The following is a 23,384-nucleotide window of genomic DNA, read 5'->3' as shown; positions in this document are numbered from 1 at the left end:
TGGCAGTGAAGGGGTTAACCAGTGGGTGGCAGTGTAGGGGTTAAGTGTTCCTAGGGGTGTGTTACTAACTGTGGGGGGTTGGGCTTTCATTTAGTGAACACTGATCTCTGCTCCAATCACATGGAGAGGAGATCAGCGTCAATAGTTGCTAGGCAGAATGGAGAAATGCGGTTTACTCTGCATTTCCTCCATTCGGCCGCTCCGTGAGACGATCGCGGGGATGCCCGCGGCGATCGAGTCCGCGGGTCCCGCGACCGGACTCACGGGGGTCCCGACCAGCGCGGGAGCGCGCCCCCGATGGCAGGGCGGCATTGAATATTGGATGTACCTGTACGCCAATATGCCTGCCCGTGCCATTCTGTCAACGTACATTGTTGTGCGCTGGTCGGGAAGTGGTTAAATTAGAGTTAAAATATCCACATAATGAAAAAAGAAAATGAAACAAAGTTGGCATTGCCCTTTATGCCCATTTTAATAAAAGAAATAGCATACTCGTACATGGCTTGAAATTCAGCCTGGCTTGACAAAAGTCGATTGAAAAATTGAAAGCCAGGTGTAAAATAATTGGCCAGATTGGCAGTGACTGCATCTAATTAGAGATGTGCAAGATGAAAATAATTTGTTTCATTTCTGATTCGTTCATTAAGTTAATAATTTTGTTTTCTTAAATAAACAACTTATTTGAACAAACTCATTCACCACTGCACCAAAGAAAAAAATAAGCGAATAAAGCCGTGAGAAAATAAAACGGTGAAAAAAAACCTGCTACTTGTGAATTATAAACTGATGAACCTAATCACTTAAAAACAGAAAGTGAACAGCAGCGCTAAAATATCAAACAATTAATTGTAGTGATGAAACATAGCAAACATAATAAACATTAATATGTATTAAAAAGGTGTCAAACTCTTAAAGCTAATACAGTTAAAGAATAAATGGTGTAGAAAATAGAAAAATAATGTGTAAAAGTCCCAAAAGAATAGTGCAAAAGATGCCAACGTGCATGGAAGCAATCCTCCAAAAGGTGATCAGATCTGATCACCCTTTGGAGGATCGCTTCCATGCACTTTGGCATCTTTTGCACTATTTTTTGTGATTTTCTTGGTGGACTTTTAGACATTATTTTTCTATTTTCTAAACCTTTTTAACATATATTGATGGTTATTATGTTTGTTGTTTCATCACTACAATTGTTTATTTCATATTTTAGCGCTGCTGTTCACTTTTATTTTTTTGATTAGGTTCAATAATTTTGTTTTGTCATATTTGTTATGTTAGAATGATTCGTTTTTGGGTTTAATTTTGTATATTCAAATTTTTTTCATTTATTCATTATTTTCAAATTGATTCAAAATGAATTTGAATTTGATTCAAAATGAATTTGAATTTGATTCAAAATGAATTTGAATTTGAAAATAGAAACCTATTACAAGAAATATAGTTGGATAAAAAAGAGAAATAAGATGATGATTCCTACTTAGGCTGCTTTATAGAAAAGAGTAGAATAGAAAATATGGGAAGCCTAAAATAGTAAGGCTGTTATCTCCAGAAGTGGAGAGAAAATCATCTGTTGGGGACAGCTGCCTAAAAGAATGGATTTTTCCCTCACTTTGGGAAGATATTTTTTTTTCTTGTCACCAGCATAGAAATTGAAGCCATTTCCTACCCCTATCCAAAACCTTGATGGAGATGCACTTTCCTTTTTCCAATATGACCAATTTAGTGAAGGTTAATAGAAAAAAAAGTGACCACATCTCTTTTAAAGGCGTTTTGTGGATGGCATATTTGATCAAAGAATGGTCTTTCAGGACTAGACGGTAGTTTGTGGTTTTAATTGGATTGAAAACATTTGAATTTGAAGTAATTTTTATAATTTGTGGTATTAAAATTTTCTTTAAATTTATTGTGTTTGCCCTGTTTATATTTTTTTAAAAGTGTGATGTATGAACAGCAAACCGTTCTGCTTACATCCATTTTCCTGGTCAAAGATGAGGAAGCTAGATCACTTTTCCTTTCGAAACCTCTGAATATTGTGAAAAGTACTCCTGGTTGTTCTGTAGTCTGGTGAGGGGTTTACACTCAGGACGTTACCTCTTTTCCTCGGTTTCTTGAACTTCCCATTTTTCAGCAACATGGGTGATAAATGTTTGGCTTGTGAGCTGTTTTGTGGCCAGGCTTAAAGAAACTTTGAATTCCTTTTTTGTTTCAGGGTGAAAATGAACGGCTTCAGTTACAAGTCTCCCAGATGCGACATCAGCAGGCCCAAGAGTCTGAAAAACACCATGATCTCATATCCACCTTGAATGACCAACTTAAAGGGTATGTCCCCTCAAATGTTATCACTTTGGGTAATATAAGTTGCGTCAATAGAATTCGATTTTGAAAGTATTAGAGCGAGGAAAGGTCAGTACCTAATTGAGAAAATGGTGCTGCCTTTATTTTTGTCTCTTGGGCTTTAGTCATGAGAGTTAATTACTGATGATCCTTTACTGGTCTTAAGATTGGCAGTAGTTGTGTTTAGTGTGATTTTATGTCCTTAGGATATGGAATGATTTGTGTGTGTGTGTGTGTGTGTTTACTATGCATACAATTTCTTGCTCCACATCAAATGGACTAAATATATACATTTATTAACCTGCAGCCACTATGGACCTTAATAACCTGTTTGTGCATAGACTAAAATAAGGTTTAAGCTGCTGCTTACCCAACCTGATCCATGTAGACTGTGTATGGTGGCCTCAGCCAGAGCTGCTCCATTTATGTGTTTTGCTCTGCCAATTAGGGCTTAGTCATAGAGGTGGGAGGTAAGAACAGGACGAGAGAACTTGTGCATCATCAGCCATGAAAGCAAGTGAACAAATGTCTCCTATTAATGTGATGATGTGGAAAAAAAAAAAAAAACATGAGAATGAAAGAATAAAGTGAAAAAAAGATAAAACTAAGAGCTAAATAATAAGAATAAAGGATAATGACAAAAATTAAAAGTAAAAATAAGAGTAATAAAGAAAAATATAACATCTAAAACAGTGCTCGACAAAACCCGGTCGCCAGGTCGCATTGGCGACTAGAATCAGCGACCTTGCGCCTGGGGCAGCATAGCTGGGGGTATCCCGTCTCCGTGGACCCCCCCCCCCCGCGCGATCGCGTCGGGCCGCGCCGTAGGCGGCCGGTAATTGAGCCCCCGGCTTTGAGGCCTTCTGTGATCCTATGGTTCCTTCTGGAATCTGGCGCCCTCTTGTGGTGGCCGTTGGAATTACAACCAACAATGCTAATGGGCCAGTCTTTCTCCATCCCTTTACTTAGAACCCCTAAACAAAACAAAGAAAAAAAAAAAAAATATATATATATATAATATTATATTATATTATATTATATATTTTTTTTTATTATTTATTCTAACACCCTAGAGAGTAAAATGGTGGTCGTTGCAATACTGTCTGTCACACCATATTTGCACAGCGGACTTACAAGCGCACTTTTTTTGGGGAAAAAATTTTTATTTAATAAAAAAAAAAAGACAACAGTAAAGTTAGCCCAATTTTTTTTTTTTTATATTGTGAAAGATAATGTTACGCCGAGTAAATCGATACCCAACATGTCACGCTTCAAAATTGCGCCCGCTCATGGAATGGCGACAAACTTTTACCCTTTAAAATCTCCATAGGCGACGTTTAAAAAATTCTTCAGGTTGCACGTTTTGAGTTACAGAGGAGGTCTGGGGCTAGAATTATTGCTCTTAGTCTACCGATCGCAGCGATACCTCACATGTGTGGTTTGAACACCGCTTTCATATATGCGTTCGCTTCTGCACGCAAGCTTGGCAAGACGGCGCATTTAAAACAATTTTTTTTTCTTATTTTAACTTTTATTTTTATTTTTTTCACTGTTCTTTTAAAAAAAAAAAAATGTGTGTCACTTTTATTCCTATTACAAGGAATGTAAAAATCCCTTGTAATAGAAAAAAGCATGACAGGTCCTCTTTTATATATGAGATCTGGGGTCAGAGAGAGCTCACATCTCATATTTACACTAAAATGCAATTTAAAAATGTCCCTCTAAGAGCTATGGGCAATGACTTGGAGACAGGTGGGGGGCTGGGGGCTATCTTCCCCTCACTCGTCTCCATGTCAGGCCAGGGACAGGTCCAGATCGCCGTCACGGACCTGGCTCCTAACTTTTTTAGCTGGCTCCTAGATTCCAAGCAAATTTGTCAACCCCTGATCTAAAAATAAAAAGTTATGAAGTGAAAGTAAAAATTAAATAAAATCAAAAAGTAGGAATTATTATAGGAAGACCTCATATACTGCTATGTGAGTAAGATCTGTATATTCATAAATATTAAAGTTTCTTGCACCCTATTTTTACTGTCACTATTTGCAATTTAACAGATTGTAAGATTGAAAATAAATAATTTGTGTAACGGAAGCTTAAAGTGGTTGTAAACCCTTACAAACCACTTTGACCTACAGGTAAGCCTAGATTAAGGCTTACCTGTAGGTCCAAGCAATATCTCCTAAACCTATATGGTTTAGGAGATATTTGCTCGAAAACGGGCACCGCTGTCTACGGCGCATGCGCCTAGACAGCGGCGCGCAGGCGCACTGAACGCGGCAGTTCCAAGAATGGAGCTGCCGCATTTGTCGACTCCCGTGCGCATGCGCGGGAGTGACGTCATCGCGGCTTCGCCGAATGACAGCGGCGGAGCTGCGAGACGCCACCAGCAAGATGGATGCGGCGGACTACAGGGGACAGCGCGACTTCGCTGGCTCCTGTGTCAGGTAAGTGACACATAATGGGCTACTATGCGATGCACAGTAGTCCATTATGCTTTGCCTTTGCAGTGAAAAAAAGAGGAAGTAAACTCATCAGGGTTTACTTCCTCTTTAAAGCTAGTTCTGGTCAACGTTGGGACAAAATTAAATATGGGTTACTCTCGAGCTGACACCTGCCAAAATTCTTTAAGATTTGAGAGGGAGGAAGATGTGAAGTTTAAAGGGGATGTAAAGGCAGACGTTTTTTTTTTTATCTTCATGCATTCTATGCATGAAGATAAAAAGCCTTCTTTTTGAAGCAGGCCCCCTAATACTTGCCGGATCTCTATCCAGCGATGCCTTGGCTGTCCGGGACTCACCTCCTCATTGACTGAGACACAGCAGAGGCATCATTGGCTCCCGCTGCTGTCAATCAAAGACAGCCAATGAGGAGAGAGAGGGGAAAGGGCCAAAACGCACCTCCGTGTCTGAATGGATACACGGAGCTGCAGCTTGGCTCAGGTGCCCCCCATAGCAATATGCTTGCTGTAGGGGCCCTTGTAGGGAGGGGCCAGGAGAGCCGAAAAGGGACCATAGAAGAGTAAAATCTGGGCTGCTCTGTGCATAACCACTGCATAGGGCAGGTAAGTATAACCCATTTGTTATTTTTATTGAGGAAAAAAAAAGAGACTTTGCAATCACTTTAACTCACAACAGAGACCTCACTAGTGCAGTAGGACTTGGGGCTGGGAAAAGGACTTTGCTGCAACAATAAAGAGCATTTTATGGTGAGTACAAAAATTCTGTTTTTCAGAAGGCAGCCTAAAATGTCAGCCTCCTTATTTCCTCAAGACAGGTTTCCTAAAGTTTAAACTTTAGGGAGGAAAAAAATTGGCACACTGTACTTTTAATGCAGGGGAGAAGCCAGCTGGGTAGCTCCGGGACATGACAGCGCTGGAGAGAAGGCGAGTATAGTTCCGCTTTAAGACTCTTGTTAGTGACCTCTTTACCATTATACAAAAACTTGAATGTGGAATTTTTCTTAGTTTAACCAATAGGAATGCATTTCTTGAGAATGCTCTTGTGGAAAAAGAGCAAACTATCCTGGAAGCAACATCACGGCTGGATCAGCTAGGAGCAGTGAGGAAAGCTTTGCAAGAAAAAGAGACTGCAAACAAAGAACTTCTAGAGAAGCTGGACGAGTCTGAGCATCAGGTCAGCCATATATATTACATTTATGGCTTTGGTTCCACCTTAATTGTCACTCTGTATTCTCTGTCCATGCTTTGTCTTATCTTGTTAAGAGATCATTGCTAAAATATGGTGTGTGTGTGTATATGTGTATATATATATATATATATATATATATATATATATATATATATATATATATATATATATATATATATATATATAACTATGAGTAAATATCAAATTTGGCCTTATTCATTTACCATCATTCTTAGTATTTTTAAAGTATAAGTACAGAAAAAATATAAATTGTTTTCTTAAAGTTTAACTCAAACCCCCATATGTCAAACCTGCCACATCCTTCATACTATGCAGAACTGTTGGTCTTGCATTGTATGTGATTGCGTTGGAAAGCAGTGCAGCACGCAGAGTGAGCTGCAAGGTGCTATACAGGGCCTTCATCTGGAAGATGATCTGCAGCTGTATCAGCTAATTGCCCGGAGCATTGTGGACCTTTTCACCGGGGTCTAATCAACCATTTAAACTATGTGATATGGCCATACTTGTAGGTAGGGGTGGTGCTCCTACCACCTCCTAAGGCTTAATTTTTGCTGTGTGAAAAGTGCTTGAATTTCTCCCAGGCCTCACTAGGGACTATCATAGTACTGTGCAGTTTCAGTTTCCTGAGCCTACTGCGCATGCATACACCATTTCTAATCTTGGCACATGGAGGTCCGGCACAGAACTGCTCTGTTGGTAGTATTTCACAGTTTCACATTATGTTGTGTATTGACCAAAATAACCTAGTCCCTCACCGCCATTGTCCCTGCTAATCTGCAGTGGGTTGTAAGTAATCTTTATTAGCAGCACCTCACTGTATTTGGTTTTTCTCTTCAGCGGCCTTTGGTGGCTTAATGGCCCCTACTACTCTACAATGTTCTGTGAGTAATTCTCATTGCCAGTATGTCACTAGGTACTATTGGTACAACAGCATTTGGCATCCTAGTCTTGTATGGCCATTATCCTTCCTGCTCTGCAGAAATGTGATGAGATCATTTGCTGGTAGGTTTTTACTGCATACCGTTGGAACTGCAGCCTGTAGTGACCTCATCTTGCACAGCCTTTGATCGTTTCCTGCCTTGCATTGGGTTTGTGTGTACCTTTTGTTGGTAGTGTCTCAATGTGTACTACTTGTACAATATCCTATGGTGACTTGTGCAGAAGGCCATCATTCCCTTCAGCTGTGCAGTCGGTCTGTGAGTGGCGTCTGGTGGTTTTGCAGTCAGTAGTCCTAGGTATGAACTGCCCTCCTTTTGTTCTACAGTCGTTTTTTGGGTTTAGTTGGTTACATAGCGTTGCCTTACAGCCTGTGGTGACACAGTTACAAATGTCTTTTTACCCCTTTCTGATATGCAAATGGTCTGTGATTATCCCTTGCAGGGTTGTTCCATTTGCTGTCTATCTTAACAGTCCCTACAAGTCCAGTTAGTACAGCATTATTTGGTGCCGTTCTAGGGCGATGCCATTAACCCCCCCCCCCCCCACTCTGCAGCAAGTCCGTGTATACAGGTCCTTCTCAAAAAATTAGCATATTGTGATAAAGTTCATTATTTTCTGTAATGTACTGATAAACATTAGACTTTCATATATTTTAGATTCATTACACACAACTGAAGTAGTTCAAGCCTTTTCTTGTTTTAATATTGATGATTTTGGCATACAGCTCATGAAAACCCAAAATTCCTATCTCAAAAAATTAGCATATCATGAAAAGGTTCTCTAAACAAGCTATTAACCTAATCATCTGAATCAACTAATTAACTCTAAACACCTGCAAAAGATTCCTGAGGCTTTTAAAAACTCCCAGCCTGGTTCATTACTCAAAACCGCAATCATGGGTAAGACTGGCGACCTGACTGCTGTCCAGAAGGCCATCATTGACACCCTCAAGCAAGAGGGTAAGACACAGAAAGAAATTTCTGAACGAATAGGCTGTTCCCAGAGTGCTGTATCAAGGCACCTCAGTGGGAAGTCTGTGGGAAGGAAAAAGTGTGGCAGAAAACGCTGCACAACGAGAAGCGGTGACCAGACCCTGAAGAAGATTGTGGAGAAGGACCGATTCCAGACCTTGGAGGACCTGCGGAAGCAGTGGACTGAGTCTGGAGTAGAAACATCCAGAGCCACCGTGAACAGGCGTGTGCAGGAAATTTGCTACAGGTGCCGCATTCCCCAGGTCAAGCCACTTTTGAACCAGAAACAGCGGCAGAAGCGCCTGACCTGGGCTACAGAGAAGCAAGTACTTTTTTCGGATGAAAGCAAATTTTGCATGTCATTCGGAAATCAAGGTGCCAGAGTCTGGAGGAAGACTGGGTAGAGGGAAATGCCAAAATGCCTGAGGTCCAGTGTCAAGTACCCACAGTCAGTGATGGTCTGGGGTGCCATGTCAGCTGCTGGTGTTGGTCCTCTGTGTTTTATCAAGGGCAGGGTCAATGCAGCTAGCTATCAGGAGATTTTGGAGCACTTCATGCTTCCATCTGCTGAAAAGCTTTATGGAGATGAAGATTTCATTTTTCAGCACGACCTGGCACCTGCTCACAGTGCCAAAACCACTGGTAAATGGTTTACTGACCATGGTATTACTGTGCTCAATTGGCCTGCCAACTCTCCTGACCTGAACCCCATAGAGAATCTGTGGGATATTGGGAAGAGAAAGTTGAGAGACGCAAGACCCAACACTCTGGATGAGCTTAAGGCCGCTATCGAAGCATCCTGGGCCTCCATAACACCTCAGCAGTGCCACAGGCTGGTTGCCTCCATGCCACGCCGCATTGAAGCAGTCATTTCTGCAAAAGGATTCCCGACCAAGTATTGAGTGCATAACTGAACATAATTATTTGAAGGTTGACTTTTTTTGTATTAAAAACACTTTTCTTTTATTGGTCGGATGAAATATGCTAATTTTTTGAGATAGGATTTTTGGGTTTTCAGGAGCTGTATGCCAAAATCATCAATATTAAAACAAGAAAAGGCTTGAACTACTTCAGTTGTGTGTAATGAATCTAAAATATATGAAAGTCTAATGTTTATCAGTACATTACAGAAAATAATGAACTTTATCACAATATGCTAATTTTTTGAGAAGGACCTGTAGTTGTTGGTACTTTGGCTTGTGGTGGCTTCATCACAGCCATTCCATGACAGGTTATGGTGCCCTGACCATGGCTGACATTGTCCCTCCCTTGTTGAGGGCCTCCAGTGTTTTCATTTTACTCAGTCACTGTTCCTTCTGCTGCAGCCGGGTCATGAGCCCACTCTTTTGGTGCAGCCTTGCTTATGTGTGGGTGTATTTTCCATTGACTATCTTGATATTGTGGGGTATCTCTCCATGTTACCTAGTCTCGGATTGCGTGAGTCTCAGTCAATCTGTCATTTTCGCTCCTCTGTTTCTTCCTACAGGCTCTGTTCTTCTGAGGCCAATGCAGAAGTGTACCATGTTCCATCAGATGAGTTGGTGTGAGGGAATGTTTTGTCTACAGGCATATATCCTAGACCTGTAGGTCATTTATGTTGGCGACTCAGGCCTTCTTGAGTCCTTTTGTAGTTCTTATCCCTCACTCATCCCCAGTCTCCTGAAGTAGTCTGGATCTACGGGGGGTCTTGGAGCATTCTCAGGTCTAGTCTTTTCAGGGGACTATTTGCCCTCTCCTCTTGGTGAGGGCCTTTGTACAGCATATTGCTTTTGTCTTCAGTGACTGTTCCTTTTGGACCACCCATTAACTTTTCTCAGGGACTTTTCCCTCTTTTGTACTTGCACTCGTTGCTGCCTTCTTGTTGTTCTTGCTTATGTGCAGCGAGTTCTGAGTTTGTGGCTTTCACAGGTAAGGATTTTTTCCTTGTTTCTCCTTATGGTCTAAGTTGTTTTCAGGACATGGCATATTTTACTTCCTAAGGTGTTTCCTTCATCTTAACCAGGACTTTGTTCTGCCTTTTCTCTATCTTGGTCTTGCTTCTCTATTGTTTGCTACAAAAACTTCTCATCAGTCCGACTCTGATGCATGTTTGGAAGGGTTTCTAGTTGCCCTCTGGGAGCTTTGTGCTCCTCTTTTCCGCATGTTATGTGGGCCTTTTGTCATCTCTTGGTTTAGCCCACCCCCCCAGTTGGACTACTTTTAGGTTTCTTAGTGATAATGAATATTGTGTCCTTTACTACATGATTAAAAAAATAAATTAGGATTTTTGACTTGCACGTAAAACCTGTCTCTTAAAGTACATTACATGACGCAGGTCCTTCTCCCATGTTCTTATGATTTTCCTATTGCTTGTTTAAAAACTGGCTAGCTGGGAGTGTGGGTGGGGGGGCAGGCGGTTTATATGGGTCATGGCCCTGCAGTTTTTTTTGTGCTGGCCTTCAATCACCAGACAGGGTGTCCGCATATAACCCAGGATTAAAAAATAAGGTGTCCTTTTCTGTGCTCTTTAAAAAAAATATATATATAGATATATATTTTACTGGTAAGTGAAAAATGCTAAATTTCAGAAGGAGATCAGAAATGATAGAACTCCTATTTTTCTCGTGGCTTACTTTAAAACATTTTAGTTCAATGACTGACTTAATTTTAATTTTCCAGCTTGAAGAGGTCAAAAAGAAGCAGAGGACATTGGAAGCTGAAAATGAAACTTTAAAACAATCCAACAGTGAGCTCACAGAGAAGGTCTCTGCATTCAAAGAGAAGGTAAGCCTTAAATATTGCTTGAGGGATGATGATCGCTCTGTGTAGTTTCTGTTGAATTTGTTTGTCAGATTCATTGATATTGACAGTCTTGATAATTGATCAACCTTTAAAATAGCCGCCACCATATTGCTTAGGTGACAGGTTACCATTAAAGACATGTCAATGGACACTATTTAACTGTATCTAGAGACTACTTGCTTATATTTTCAATTTGTTTTGTTTTTTCTTGCTTCCAAGTAATTTTACTAGAGGTAAAATTATATGGTATATGGAAACTTTTTTTTTTTATTGTAGTTTTGAATAAAGTAGGGATTGGTTAGAACATCTGTCAGGTTTTTATTGTTGTCTGTGTCCCACCTCTTCAAGATATCTGCCTAGGAAGGGGTTTTACCTCACTTTTAAGAGATTTCCTCTTACTTCCTGCTGCATCCACAATAAGACACATACAACAAAAAATAAACTGACCAAAGTTTTATCTTTTCCCCACTCTATCCAAAACGGGAAAAAAAAGTTTGTCGATATATACATTTTGAGATGTGTTTTGAGGTCCTGGAGCATCAGTAAATTGACTTTAGGCAAGCCAGTATCTAAAAGGTGAAGTAAACCCTTATTCATATCAGCAACGGTGTGGTTTAGCTATGAACTCATCTAAATATTGATGCAATTTTGCAGCATTTTCTTTTTTTGGAGTTGACAAGCTGATGGAGACATTTAACAAGTGCTACTCTCTAAACACTTTCAGGTACTAATTCAAGATTCATCCTTGGAAAAGCTACAAGTTGACCTCGATCAAACGAATGAGGATCTTGATCGTCTTAATTCAAGTCATCTGGAGGAGCGATCGCAACTTATTCATGACCTGCAGAGGTGTGAGAGGGAGATGGATGTTCTTAAGGATCTGTTACAGGAAAAGGACAAAGAAATGTCCTCTTTGTCGGTCACTTTGACAGAATATACCGAACAGATTACTGTCTTAAAGGAAACAATGGACTTTAAAGATGGGCAGATGAGAGAGATGTCTGATGCTCTAATTAAAATGGAGAGAGAGCATCATCTCATAAAAGAAGCCCAAACATTGGATGTCCAGGAGACGAGCACTAAGATCTCCTCGCTGACCGAGCAGCTCTGTGAAATGGATGATGAATTAAATAAAGCTAAATGTCTTAACGAGAGCAAAACCAAAGAAGCTGAAGAGCTAATTAGGCAAATCAATGAAAACGGAATAACAATTAAGAATCTTCGTCAAGAGATGCAGACACAGTCAGTTACATACAATAACCACGTAACTGAGTGTTCTGCACAGATTGCATCTCTTAAAGAGCAAATGAATGCATCTGCTGAAAGACTCAGTGAAACGGAAACAAAATATAAAAAGGAAGTTGAAAGCTTAAAGTTGCAGCTAGAGAATGATCACTCAGAGAAAGCTAAGCTCGCAAGCTTGTTGGAAGAAAAGACCATTAAGGAACAGAGTTTTGAAAATGAGTTTAAAGCTGAAAAAGAACAATACAACCACTTGGTTTCCGATATGTCAAAGAAAGATGAAGAACTACAACAATTATTGAAAAATCTCTCAGAGCAGAGAGTCCTTTGTGATAAACTAAGCCAAGAATTGTCTGATAGTCAAGATGATGTGTCTTCTTTAAAGGAGAAGATAGAAACTTTTACACAAGAACGGGAGATCTTGGTTAAAGCTCTCCAAGAAAAAACACAAGAGTTCCAGAAGCAGATTGATGAGAAGTCTGAAATCATTAAAACACTGCATTTAGAAAAGGAAGAGCTGCAAGAAAAATATAACGTCCTTAAAACTTCCATTTCAGATAAGGAATCATGCATTCAAATTCATGAAAACTCTCTTGAGGAATTAGGTAAAAAGATTCAGACCTTAGATGATCAAAATAAACATTTGTGCAATGAGAAGGAAAAATTACTGACAGAAGTCAGCCAGAAAGACTCAGAAATCTCTCACTTGAATCAGAGTTTAAATGATGTCGAAACAAAATTGTCAGAAACAGAGCTTCAGCTATCTGAAGAGCAGAAAAATATTTCCAGTCTTTCAGCTGCTAAGGAAGAACTGTTTGCAAGAATTGAACACATTTCTGCTCAGAATTCCAAAAATGACAGCAATTTTGCAGCACAGCTACAAGAGAGAGAAAGGGAATGCCTTAGGTTAAAGAGTCAGTTACATGAAGAGCTGGAGGTGTCTCATAAGTTACAGAGTCAAATACAGTCTCTTGAAAATGATCTAGCGGAAGCTCACAGGAGCCTTCATGAAAAGGATGATAAACTCAAGGTCACAGTGGATAATTATAATGTTACATGTGAAGATGTGAAAAAACAACAAGAAACAATTGCAGTTGTGCAAAAGCAAGTGGAAGAATTAACCAAAGCTGTGCAAAATGAAAGGAAGGCATTGCAAGAGAAGGATGTATTGCTTGCTGCAAAGCATTCGCAGCTGGAGGAATTGAATTCAAAGTTAAAGAAGCTACAGAATGAAGAACAGACTCTTAAAGAGACTAATCTAAAATGCACAGAGGACATAGAAGGATTAACTAGAGAAATGGCCAAGCTCCAACAGGAGTTCAGCCATAGAACTGAAGAAAATAAAACCCTGCAAGAAAGATTAAACACGAGTAGCAAGGATGTTGAGAAGTTAACACTAGAAAGAGACTCCTCCGTGCTGTCTGTCTCAAATCTAGAAAGTCAGTGCCGCACCCTTCAGTCACAAGTGGTTCACCATCAATCAGTAGTAGACTCCTTAACACAACAATTAATCTCAGAAAGGGAAAAAATGACTTCTGACATGGAGTTGCTAAATGCTAACCTATGCGGTAAAACGGAAGAGGTCAATGTTCTCAGTTCACATTTATCACAACAGGGCCACAATATTGCATCTTTGAAGGATCAGATTGACACAATCCAACTTGAGAAACAGTCTCTGCTTTGCAGTGTGAAAGAGAAGGAAGCACTTCTTTCACAGAAAGAAGAATTATTCCAGCAAGTTGAGAAGAAACTGGAAGGAGAAGGTTACTATTTACAGACTATATCTGCTTTACAAAATAAGCTACAGAGTTCACTCTCAGAGTGCGCTCTACAGCAGCAGAAAATTAAAGACCAGGAGCAGGAGATGCAGAGATTGACGCAGCAGATGCAACTGTTGAAAGATAAAAGTGAGGAAGCAGGGTTGTTAAAAACACAGCTGTCTGAACATATGGAGATCATTTCCAACCTTCATTCTGAGATGAAAAATCTAAGAGACAACTTAGATGAATTAAATAATGCTTTAACCAAAAAGGATGAATGTTTGAAGGAGAAGGTAGATGCTTATGTCAATCTGAAAACTCAGCTTTCTGAGATTCAGGACTCTATAGAGGACCAAAAGACCCATATTGACTTGTTAACTCAGGAAAATGCACAGTATAAGACGTCTGTGTCAGAAAAAGATTTGACAATAAGAAATTCTTTAATAGAATGTGATGCATTAAAACAGAAGCTAACTGATAAAGAAGGACAATGTGATATGTTGATTCAGCAGATTACAGATTTAGAGGAAGCCAACAGAAAACAGAACAATGTCTTAAATGAGTTGAAGGTTTCTATAAAAGAACAGGAAACCTCCATTTTGGGAAAGCAAGAATTGTTAAATACTCAATTAGTGGAGCAGACAAAATTAGTGTCACATCTCCAGAACTCAGTCAGCGAGCTTAATAACACAATTAAAGATCTTCAGCAGTCCATTGTTGACAAAGAAAATGCAGTTCAGAATTTGCAGGAAAAATACACTTCCCTCCATGATCGCAAACAAGAGCTTTCAGAGTTGCTTATCAAAAAGGAAAATGAAATTTCTAAACTTCTAAGCACTGCAGATGAAAAGGATGCTAGATGTCAAGTTTTGGAAAGCAATGTTCAAGCCTTTACCAGTGAGGTCAGTCTTCTAAGAGAAGAGCTAGAAAAAGGTAATTCCAATGTCAGAAGTATTTCGGACACGCTCAGAATGAAAGATGAAGTCATATCTCAGCTTCAGAAAGCAACGGAAGTCTTAAAAGCTGAACTAGAAAAACTGAACAAAGAATATCAAGAGACCCAAATTCAGCTGCATGCATTAACAAAAGAAAAAGAGGAAAGCATCTCATTAAGCCACAACCTACAGGAAAAGTTTAGTTTACAGAGTCAGCTTATTGAAAACTTTAAGCATGATGTGGAAAGTTTAAATTCAGAGTTACTACAAGCTCGAAATATGACTGTGTTTGAGAAACAACAGTTCCAACAACAACTAGAGACTGCAAAGCAAGAAAAGCTGCATCTGGAAGCAATCTTGCAGATGTCTCTGACAGAAAAAGACACCTCATTGTCCACATTGGAAAAGCAACTATTTGAAAAAGCAGAAACTATAATGCAACTTAAAGAAAAGCTTGAGCACCAGCTGAAGGAATCAGAAGAACGCATTGGCTCAGACGCACGAGTCCTGCATCAGTTGAAGTCCGACAAAGCAGATCTCCAGAAGCAGGTTAGTGAACAAGCTGAAGAAATCCATGCTTTGAAAGTCTGTCTAGAAACCCTAGAATGCAATCTTAGTGAACTGAAGCAACAATCAGAAAAAGAGTATCAAAGAGTAAATGAGCAAAATGCAGTACTTAGGGAACAGAACAGCAGCTTAGACAATACACTGAAAGTAAAAGAGAATGAAGTACAAAGTATGCTAAAAGACTTGAGTTTTGTAGAGGACCAGTTATGTGTGTTAAGTAATGAGAAAATTTCAGAATACAATTCATGTGACCAACAGTTGAGCTACAGTGGCAATGTAGAAAAACTTTCATCAATATTGTCTAAGGCTTTGGACTACAAGTCAAACGTGGCAGAGTTAATGAAGTTGCTTGAGGAAAGAGACCAGGATCTTGATCATAAATCTCAAGCAATTGTTACATATGAGAAAGAAAGTCAAATTTTGCAAGCAGAGTTGCAAGAAATTAAAGAAGAAAAACTTGGCAGTGATTATGCTGTGGGTGAACTGGCAGCTGCTAAAGAATCCTTAGCCCAACAGCAAAATATCCTGAAAGAAAAGGAGGAGGTTTTGGCACAGATGGGCAGACATATTGCAAGTTTGGAGGAAGAAATAAGGTTGACTAAGGAAGAACTACAGAAAAGTCAACTGACGGTGACTGAAGAGAAAGCTAAAGCTCTGGAACTTGTAGAAGAGGTCAGAATGAAAAACTCAGTTGCTCAGAATATGAACCTGCAGCTCAGCCAACAGAAAGAGCTAATTTCCACACTAGGTGACCAAGTTAAAGAAAAAGATTTTTCCCTGATGCAGGTAATGGAGTCAATGTCAAATGAAATGGTCAAATTTTCATCTGAGAAAAGCATGTTGAATTTAGAACTTCAGAATTTGCAGTCTGAGAAAAATTCTTGCCTCTTGCAAATATCTGAATTGTCAGAGAAGTTTCAAGCTCATGAACTGAAGTTGCATCAATCTGAACAGATACTAGCTGATAAAGAACTATTCTTATGCAATTTATCCAATGAGAAGGACCTCCAATTGGAGAAATTTAATAAAGAAAGGGAAAACTTGAAAAGAAAGCTGCAGGCAGCTTTAGTCATTCGGAAAGATTTAATGCAAAAACTTGAGAAACTGGAGCAAAGCAAGCAAGATGATTTAAATGTTGTACAGGTAAAAATTTTGGAACTTGAGAAAACCGTTGAAGAATTAAATGGCAGACTAAAGACCGTTATAATGGAGAAGGAGGATCTAGTGTCTCACATTGAACTTTCTAAGCAACAGATTTTAGAGAAAGATGCACAAATGAGTGAGCTCTACAGGGCGCTCTCAGAAAAAGAAAATCTTGTGGTAGGACTCCAAAATGAGATCACTGAATTACAGCAGGGTTTCTCTGAGAAAGATGGCATGATTCAGGAATATATAAAAACCATGCAGGAGAAAGAACATAGCTTTTCTCAGACTAAAAACACATTAAAAGAAAAGCTTAAGACTTTAGAGGAAGAAAATTCTCATCTAGTAGAAAATCTAGAAAACCTTAAATCCTGTCTTGAAAAGGCTCATGGAAAATCAGAAACTCCTACCGTCTCTCACCAGGTGCCACCAAATCCATCACCTGCTGCTGGAATTTCAGTCACTCCAGAATTAAGTTCTATTGAAGGATCATTTGCACATACAGAAAACACGATTGTTCATAATAATGTCCATGCTTCACTTTTATGCACCCAGGGAAATGTGGAGAGTAAAGAAAAACATGCTGCTCTGTTAGAAAGTCTTAGTAGGAGTGTAAAAGAATTTGAGCTGTTACAGAAAACATATGCAGAGTTGCAGCTTGCTTACAAGACAACATGTATGGAGTACAAGGAACAAAGAGAGCAAGCATTTTCTCTGCAAAGCCAGGTTGAAGCCCAAGGAGCAGTGCTTTTACATAAAGAACTGGAATTGGCTGACAGAGACAAGCAAGTAGATGAACTACGATATAAACTTGAACAGGTTTCTCATAAATTAGAGAACAGTAAGGAATATGAACATTTAAATTTTGAACTAAATGCAAGTCTCCATGAGAAGGATGAAGAGTTGCTAAAGATAAGCGCTGAACAAGTGCAGTTATTAAGTGAGATCCAGTTACTGAAACATGAAATACAAAGACTATCCCATGATTTGGAAAAAAAGCAGGAAGAAACCTGCTCCTTGAAGGCTGCAATGGACTCTCAGTCGATAAATGTAGAAATGTTTGAAGCTATGAAAAATGAGATTTGTGTGTTACAGAAAGAGATTGAGGCATCTAGAAAGATGAAGGAGAGTGCTGAGCTGACCATTCAGCAGATAAGCAAAGAAAAGGATATGTGTTTTGAAGTTTGCCAGGTGCATAAAATGGAAATAACCAAACTTAAGAATGAACTTGAAGTAGGGGTCTTTGAATTGTTAGAAAAAGATAAAGAAATTACTGTTTTAAAAGATTCCCTACAAATGAATGTACGAAAATCTGGAGAAGAGATAAAAAGATTGTGCAAGCAATTAGAGGAGCGTAAGGAGGAAGCAAATAAATTGCACACTGATTATAACCAAATGAAGGAAGAGCTGGGAGAATGCATTTCTAAGTTAGAAAAGGCACATGTGGAAATATCAGTTTTTAGAACAAAACTAATAGATTCTAGAAAAGAGGAAGAAATAATTATACAGTCCAACAGCACTCTGCTCTCATGTAGTCCTGATCTTAATCAAGTTGTTCCTGAAACAAAACCTGCTTCGGATAACCTACAAGGAACAAGAGATTGTGCTCCGCTCACATGCGAAGATTGTCTAAGAAAGCAAAAAATTATTGAGGAATTTGAGACTCAGGTTATGAAAACAAATAAAGCCATGGAAGATCTTGCTCAGGAGCACAAGAGGAACATTTCAGAAGAGTCCAGCTCCAAAGAGCACATCCAGAGAAAGCTTCAGGCAGCATTGGTGTCCCGCAAAGACTTACTGAAAGAAAACAAAGCACTGAAACAGACTGTTGAGTCTCTTAATCTTGAAGCAGGTGAACTTAAGCATTCCCTTGAAGAAATTCAAGAAAAGCATGAGTTGGAAAATACCTTACTCTCTGATAAAAACAAGGACCTCCTCTCGGAGAACGAAAGACTTTTAGTGGATAATGAGAGTCTTTCTGCTGCTTGTGAAAGCCTTAAATCTACAATGGAGACAATTGTCCAGGAAAAAGAAGCATTTTCCTTTCAACTAAATTCTCTTAAGGATTCACAGACAGTTGAGTTGACAGAATGGAAAGCCAAGCATGGTGAATTAAATAAAGAGTACGAGTCTCTGCTGCAGGCATATGAAAATGTAAGCGATGAAATTGATAAAATGAGGCAAGTCATAGACCTAATAAAGAAAGAAAAGCATGACGTTTTAATTAAGATTCATGACCTTCAGAATGAAAATCAAGTTTTGTCAAGACAGATTGAGGAGAATGGGGAAGACATAGTCAAACTTACAGCTATGTTGGAATGCAAAGATGCAGAAATAAATCAACTAAATCAACAAGCAGATGGTATACCAGTTATAGTAGAGAAGGCATCTCAGTTTGACGAAATAGCTGAGAAGAATCGGCAACTTCTAGAAGAAAATAGACATTTACAAGAATCTTGTGAAAACCTGAAGTTATGCCTTGAAAATAAGGAAAAGGAAAACAATAGCTTGTTTATTATTAAAACCGCCTTGGATAAATTGCAAGTGGACATGAAAATGTACAAGTCTGATATGGAGATTAAAATTTCAGAAATGAGTTCTGAAAATGAATTGCTGTTGAATAAGATCAAAGAGCTAAGCATTAAGCTGGAGGAAACTGAGCAAAGCCTTATGAAAGTTGAAGCTCAACGGGACAACCTTTTAGAAAACGTAAAGTCTTCTGAGGATTTGTTTAATCAAGAGAAAGAAGCCCTCCAGAAATTAGAAAGTGACATAAGTAACATGCAGCTCGAAAAAATTAACCTGGAGGAGAAAGTAAAAATTTTGGAGGACGACAAAGCACTATTGTTAGATGAGATTGAAAATATACAGGAGCAGTTCTGTACAGTGAAGAATGAAAGAGAAAGTATGGAGACAGAATTACTTAAAGCTGTTAAAAACAACAGTTTGCTCTCTGATAAATTCAAGACTCTCCAGGCACAAACCAATGTTCTCAGCCAGCAGGTAGAATATCTTAGAAGTGAGAAAAACAATATTATTCGTGAGAGAGAACATCAGCAGTTACATGTTCTTCGAGACTTAGAAGAGAAAGTAAAATCTGCTCAGGATGATAATAGAGGAGCAAAAAGCAAATCAAAAGAATTGCAAGAACTTCTCAGGGAGAAGCAACAAGAGATTAATCAACTTCAACAAGATTCACTACGATTTCAGGAGTTAATTTTAGATCTTGAAGGCACTATTAAGGAATCTAACAGCCAAAATGAAATTCTTAAGAAAGAACTTGATCGTACATCAGCTCAGTTAACTCAAGTGAGAAATGAGGTTTTGTTCCTGAACAGAGAATTCACAGATAAGAAATGTTCACTGGAACATTCCAATAATCAGAAAACCAGGCGTGCAGAATTTAGGGGGATCAATGGTAATAATCCAACTCAAAATGTGGACAGAAAAAACATGTCAGCAGTAACTGCAGGCTCTGGTGGGATAACAGAGTCTCTGAATAATTTAGTTCAAGGAAGCCCTTCAGACAGAAGTATAGAAGTATACAATAATGGTGTAAAAGGAGAATTGAAAGAGCCTGAACCAGTTTCTCAGTCTAGAGATGAAGCCCCGCCAAAATTAAAATTAGAGCAGATTTCTCACCAGCAGGTGTCAGAAAGCCCAGGAGATGACTTGAAGGCTTTGCAAATTGTTCTGTCAAATAAAGAAGAGGAATTTCAACAACTGAAATTAGAATGTGAGACAATTAGGGCAGATGTCCAAAAACAGGTCATCCTGTCTGAGCATATGAAACAAATTATCAATAATAAAGACAAAGAGATATCGTTGTTAATTTCTGCAAAAGGTGGTGAGATATATAGTTACTTAGAAGAAATACAAAGCCAATCTAGGAAGCAAGAAGGAGAGTATGAGCAGCGTTTATCCAATATCCAAGCACAGAAGGAAAAGTCGGACATGGAACGTGAGAAGCTAGAAAAAGAACTACAGAATCTTCAAGTGACTTATGACAAAGCTGTTCATGATAAAGTCTTGCTGTCAAATGAAGTTGAAGCTTTTAGAAAATCAATGTCTTCTCTGCAAACTGATAGAGACCAACTATTTTCAGAACTACAGAAAATACATCAACGCCACGAGGCAGTATTGAGTCAAAAAGACAATAGCATCCTCTCCACCTCTGCTGAAAACAGTGCTCTGAAAGCACAACTCAGAAATGTTTTAAATCGGGTCGATGACCTCAATGCTGAGAATGCCATGCTGGGTGCACAACTTATCCGTTACAGAGAAGACCTTAACCAAGTATTGTCTCTAAAAGACCACCAGCTAAAAGAGTTACTGAGACAGAAACTGGAACACATCAAGAATTTAGAGCAAGAAAAATGTGATCTTGAAAAGCAAATCAGAGAGTTGCACAATGTATCTGTAGCACAACAAAGCTCTGCTGAGGCCTTAGAGCTGGAAAACCAGAAACTGATCACTAAAGTCAAAGACCAGGAAGAGCTCATTGCTACAATCAACAAAGAGAAAATTATTTTTGAAACCAGTAAGAAAAAGGATTTACAAAACTACGCTGATGGCCAAATAAAGGACTTTGAGGACAAATTTAACCACAATATTGTGGCCTTCGGGCAAAACACTTTTCTCACGGGTAGTGAAAGCAATAAGACCACCGAAAAGACTGAAAAGACATATTTAGACATTTTACTTGAAAATAAAGAGCTTAAATCTCAGAATGAGTCCTTTGGTAAAGCAATGGCTGCATTACAGAACAATCGAGATTCCTTGATAGGTGACTTTAAAGAGCTGCAGTGGAGGTATGCTTCTGAACTAAAATCGGAAAAGATCCGTGGTGAGGATCTGGAAAAACTGCTTAGCGATTTTAAGTTCCAACTTTACAGCTTACTGAAAAAGAACTCCGTAGTTGATGAAGCTGTGCTTGCTGCTGAAAATCTAATAACCATCGATATGCTGGTTGCCGAAATAGATTCCGTGTGTAACCTTTTAACAAGCAGGGGATCAGAAATCGCTAGGCTATCGTCGGAGTGTGCTGCCTACAAGCAACAGGTTGATGCTTTCTCCAAGGCCATGGCAAGTCTACAATATGATCGGGAGAGATTATTACATCAACTCAAGGAGCCCACCATAGTTCGAGAGTCCATGCAAGGCATCGCTTCTGTTAATCAGCCTCCAGAAGTCATGGAATCGGATTACCTTGCCACAAACCGATCACAGCCTGATAAATTAACTCAGGTATATTTATTACATATATTTTGTGCCATTTATTTCTTGAAAGTTTCAGCCGATGTATGAACTTCTTTGTGTTATTGTATGATAGAAGATATTACAGCAGTTATTCATAGTACTCCCACTCAGTATCTTCTAGGAAAGGCAACAGACAATGAAAAATTTGCTCATACTGCCTATAATTGTATTTTAGGGCTTGGATCTAGTTTTTTCCTATAATTACTAATAGTGCAATTTATATATGATGAAGTCCTTTTTTTTTTTTTTTCATTTCTAAGCAGAAAGTAAACATTTACCTATGTGTGTACTATGGTTAGTTAAATATTTAGCTATTAACTGGCTAGGTATAAAATATTGCATGTGAGTGTTTAACCACTTCCCCTGGGTTGATGTCATATGACATTGTGAACTTTGGAGATATCTGGATGATACAGCTACAGGCATCATCCAGATATCTTTTTCTTTTTTTTTTTCAGCTGGCGATTTCCTGCAATGTAAACGCCATCATAGTGGCTGTTTAGCTGCTTGATTGCTTTTATATATGGCGGGAGGGGGCGGTTTACCATAGAGCTGACCACGGACCAGATTGTCCCTTGCCAGCTCTATGACCTTTGGACATATAAACACTGCCACTTTTTAGCTGGAAAGCCCAAGATCGATTTTCTTTTTTTTCTTTTTCTTTTCAAGCTTTCCAGCATACAGGAGAGATTTCAAAACACTGTGAATAAATGATGCGACAGGTGGAGCTTTTTTTTTTTTTTTTTTAGATTGTAACAGTGAGCAGAGTGAGAAGATCCCTGCTCCTGGTCAAAATGTGGGATTTTGGGGGCCGGGGGGGGGGGGGGGGGTGTCATGGCATCTGTAACTAACATGTTACACCCGAAATATTGGTGTAATGTAACATTTTACAAAAAGTGAACTTATCCTTTCAATATTTACCAATTGTTGCCAGCTACTGGAGCCCCAAACATAACACTTTTAATACCATCTACCAAAAACTGTAAAGGTAGTGCTTGACTTTAATTTTCTGGGAAATGTTGTGTCATATACAGTGAGGAAAATAATAATTTGATCCCCTGCAGTTTTTGTAAGTTTGCCCACTTCCAAAGAAATGAAGGATCCATAATTTTTATCAAGGTGTATTTTAAATGATATGTCAACCAAAAATCCAGAAAAAAAACACGTGATACAAATATGAATTGCGTTGCAGTTCAGTAAAATAAGTATCTGATCCCCTACCAACCATAATTCTGGCTCCCAAATACTGGCTACAGATGTGGTACACAGATTAGTCCTGTCAATTTAAGAAGGTGTCAAGATAACTCGTTATATGTATAAAAGACACCTGTCCACAGATTCTTTCTTCCATTCAAACCTCACCACCATGAACAAGATCAAAGAGATGTCAAAGGATGCCAGGAACAAGATTGTAGACCTGCACAAGGCCGGAATAGACTACAAGACCATCAGCAAGAAGCTCAGTGAGAAGAAGATCACTGTTGGAGCGATTATTTACAAATGGAAAAAATAAAAAATGACCATCAACAGCCCTTGGTCTGGAGCTCCATGCAAGATTTTGCCTCATTAGGTAAGGATGATCATGAGAAAAGTGAGGGATCAGCCCACAACTACACAGGAGGAGGTGTGAATGATCTCAAGGCAGTTGGGACCACAGTCACCACACAAACCATTGGTAACACAATACCAGAAAATCATGCAGCACCCAGAAAGTCCCCCTCCTCAAGAAGGCACATTGTACAGGCCCATCTGAAGCTTGCCAATGAACATATAAATGATGTAAAG

At 39.0% G+C, this 23,384-nt stretch overlaps 1 protein-coding gene across 4 annotated transcripts in view; it reads left to right on the top strand.

The window, feature by feature from the left end:
- The window catches only part of LOC143940827 (uncharacterized), a 150,522-nt gene that overhangs the window by 85,761 nt on the left and 41,377 nt on the right, over positions 1-23,384 (top strand). For all 4 annotated transcript variants that reach the window (XM_077462624.1, XM_077462615.1, XM_077462607.1 and 1 more), the window contains exons 18-21: positions 2,210-2,319; positions 5,798-5,966; positions 10,571-10,675; positions 11,418-21,587. In XM_077462624.1, the coding sequence (XP_077318750.1) occupies positions 2,210-2,319; positions 5,798-5,966; positions 10,571-10,675; positions 11,418-21,587 (10,554 nt within the window). The remainder of the gene's footprint in view (positions 1-2,209; positions 2,320-5,797; positions 5,967-10,570; positions 10,676-11,417; positions 21,588-23,384) is intronic.

This window comes from Lithobates pipiens, unplaced genomic scaffold (genome assembly GCF_037356315.1).
Source record: "Lithobates pipiens isolate NorthernLeopardFrog02 unplaced genomic scaffold, aLitPip1_a1.2 Scaffold_10, whole genome shotgun sequence".
Taxonomy (NCBI): Eukaryota; Metazoa; Chordata; class Amphibia; order Anura; family Ranidae; genus Lithobates; species Lithobates pipiens.
Note: the sequence above shows the minus strand (reverse complement) of the source record. Positions and strands in the feature narration are given on the sequence as shown.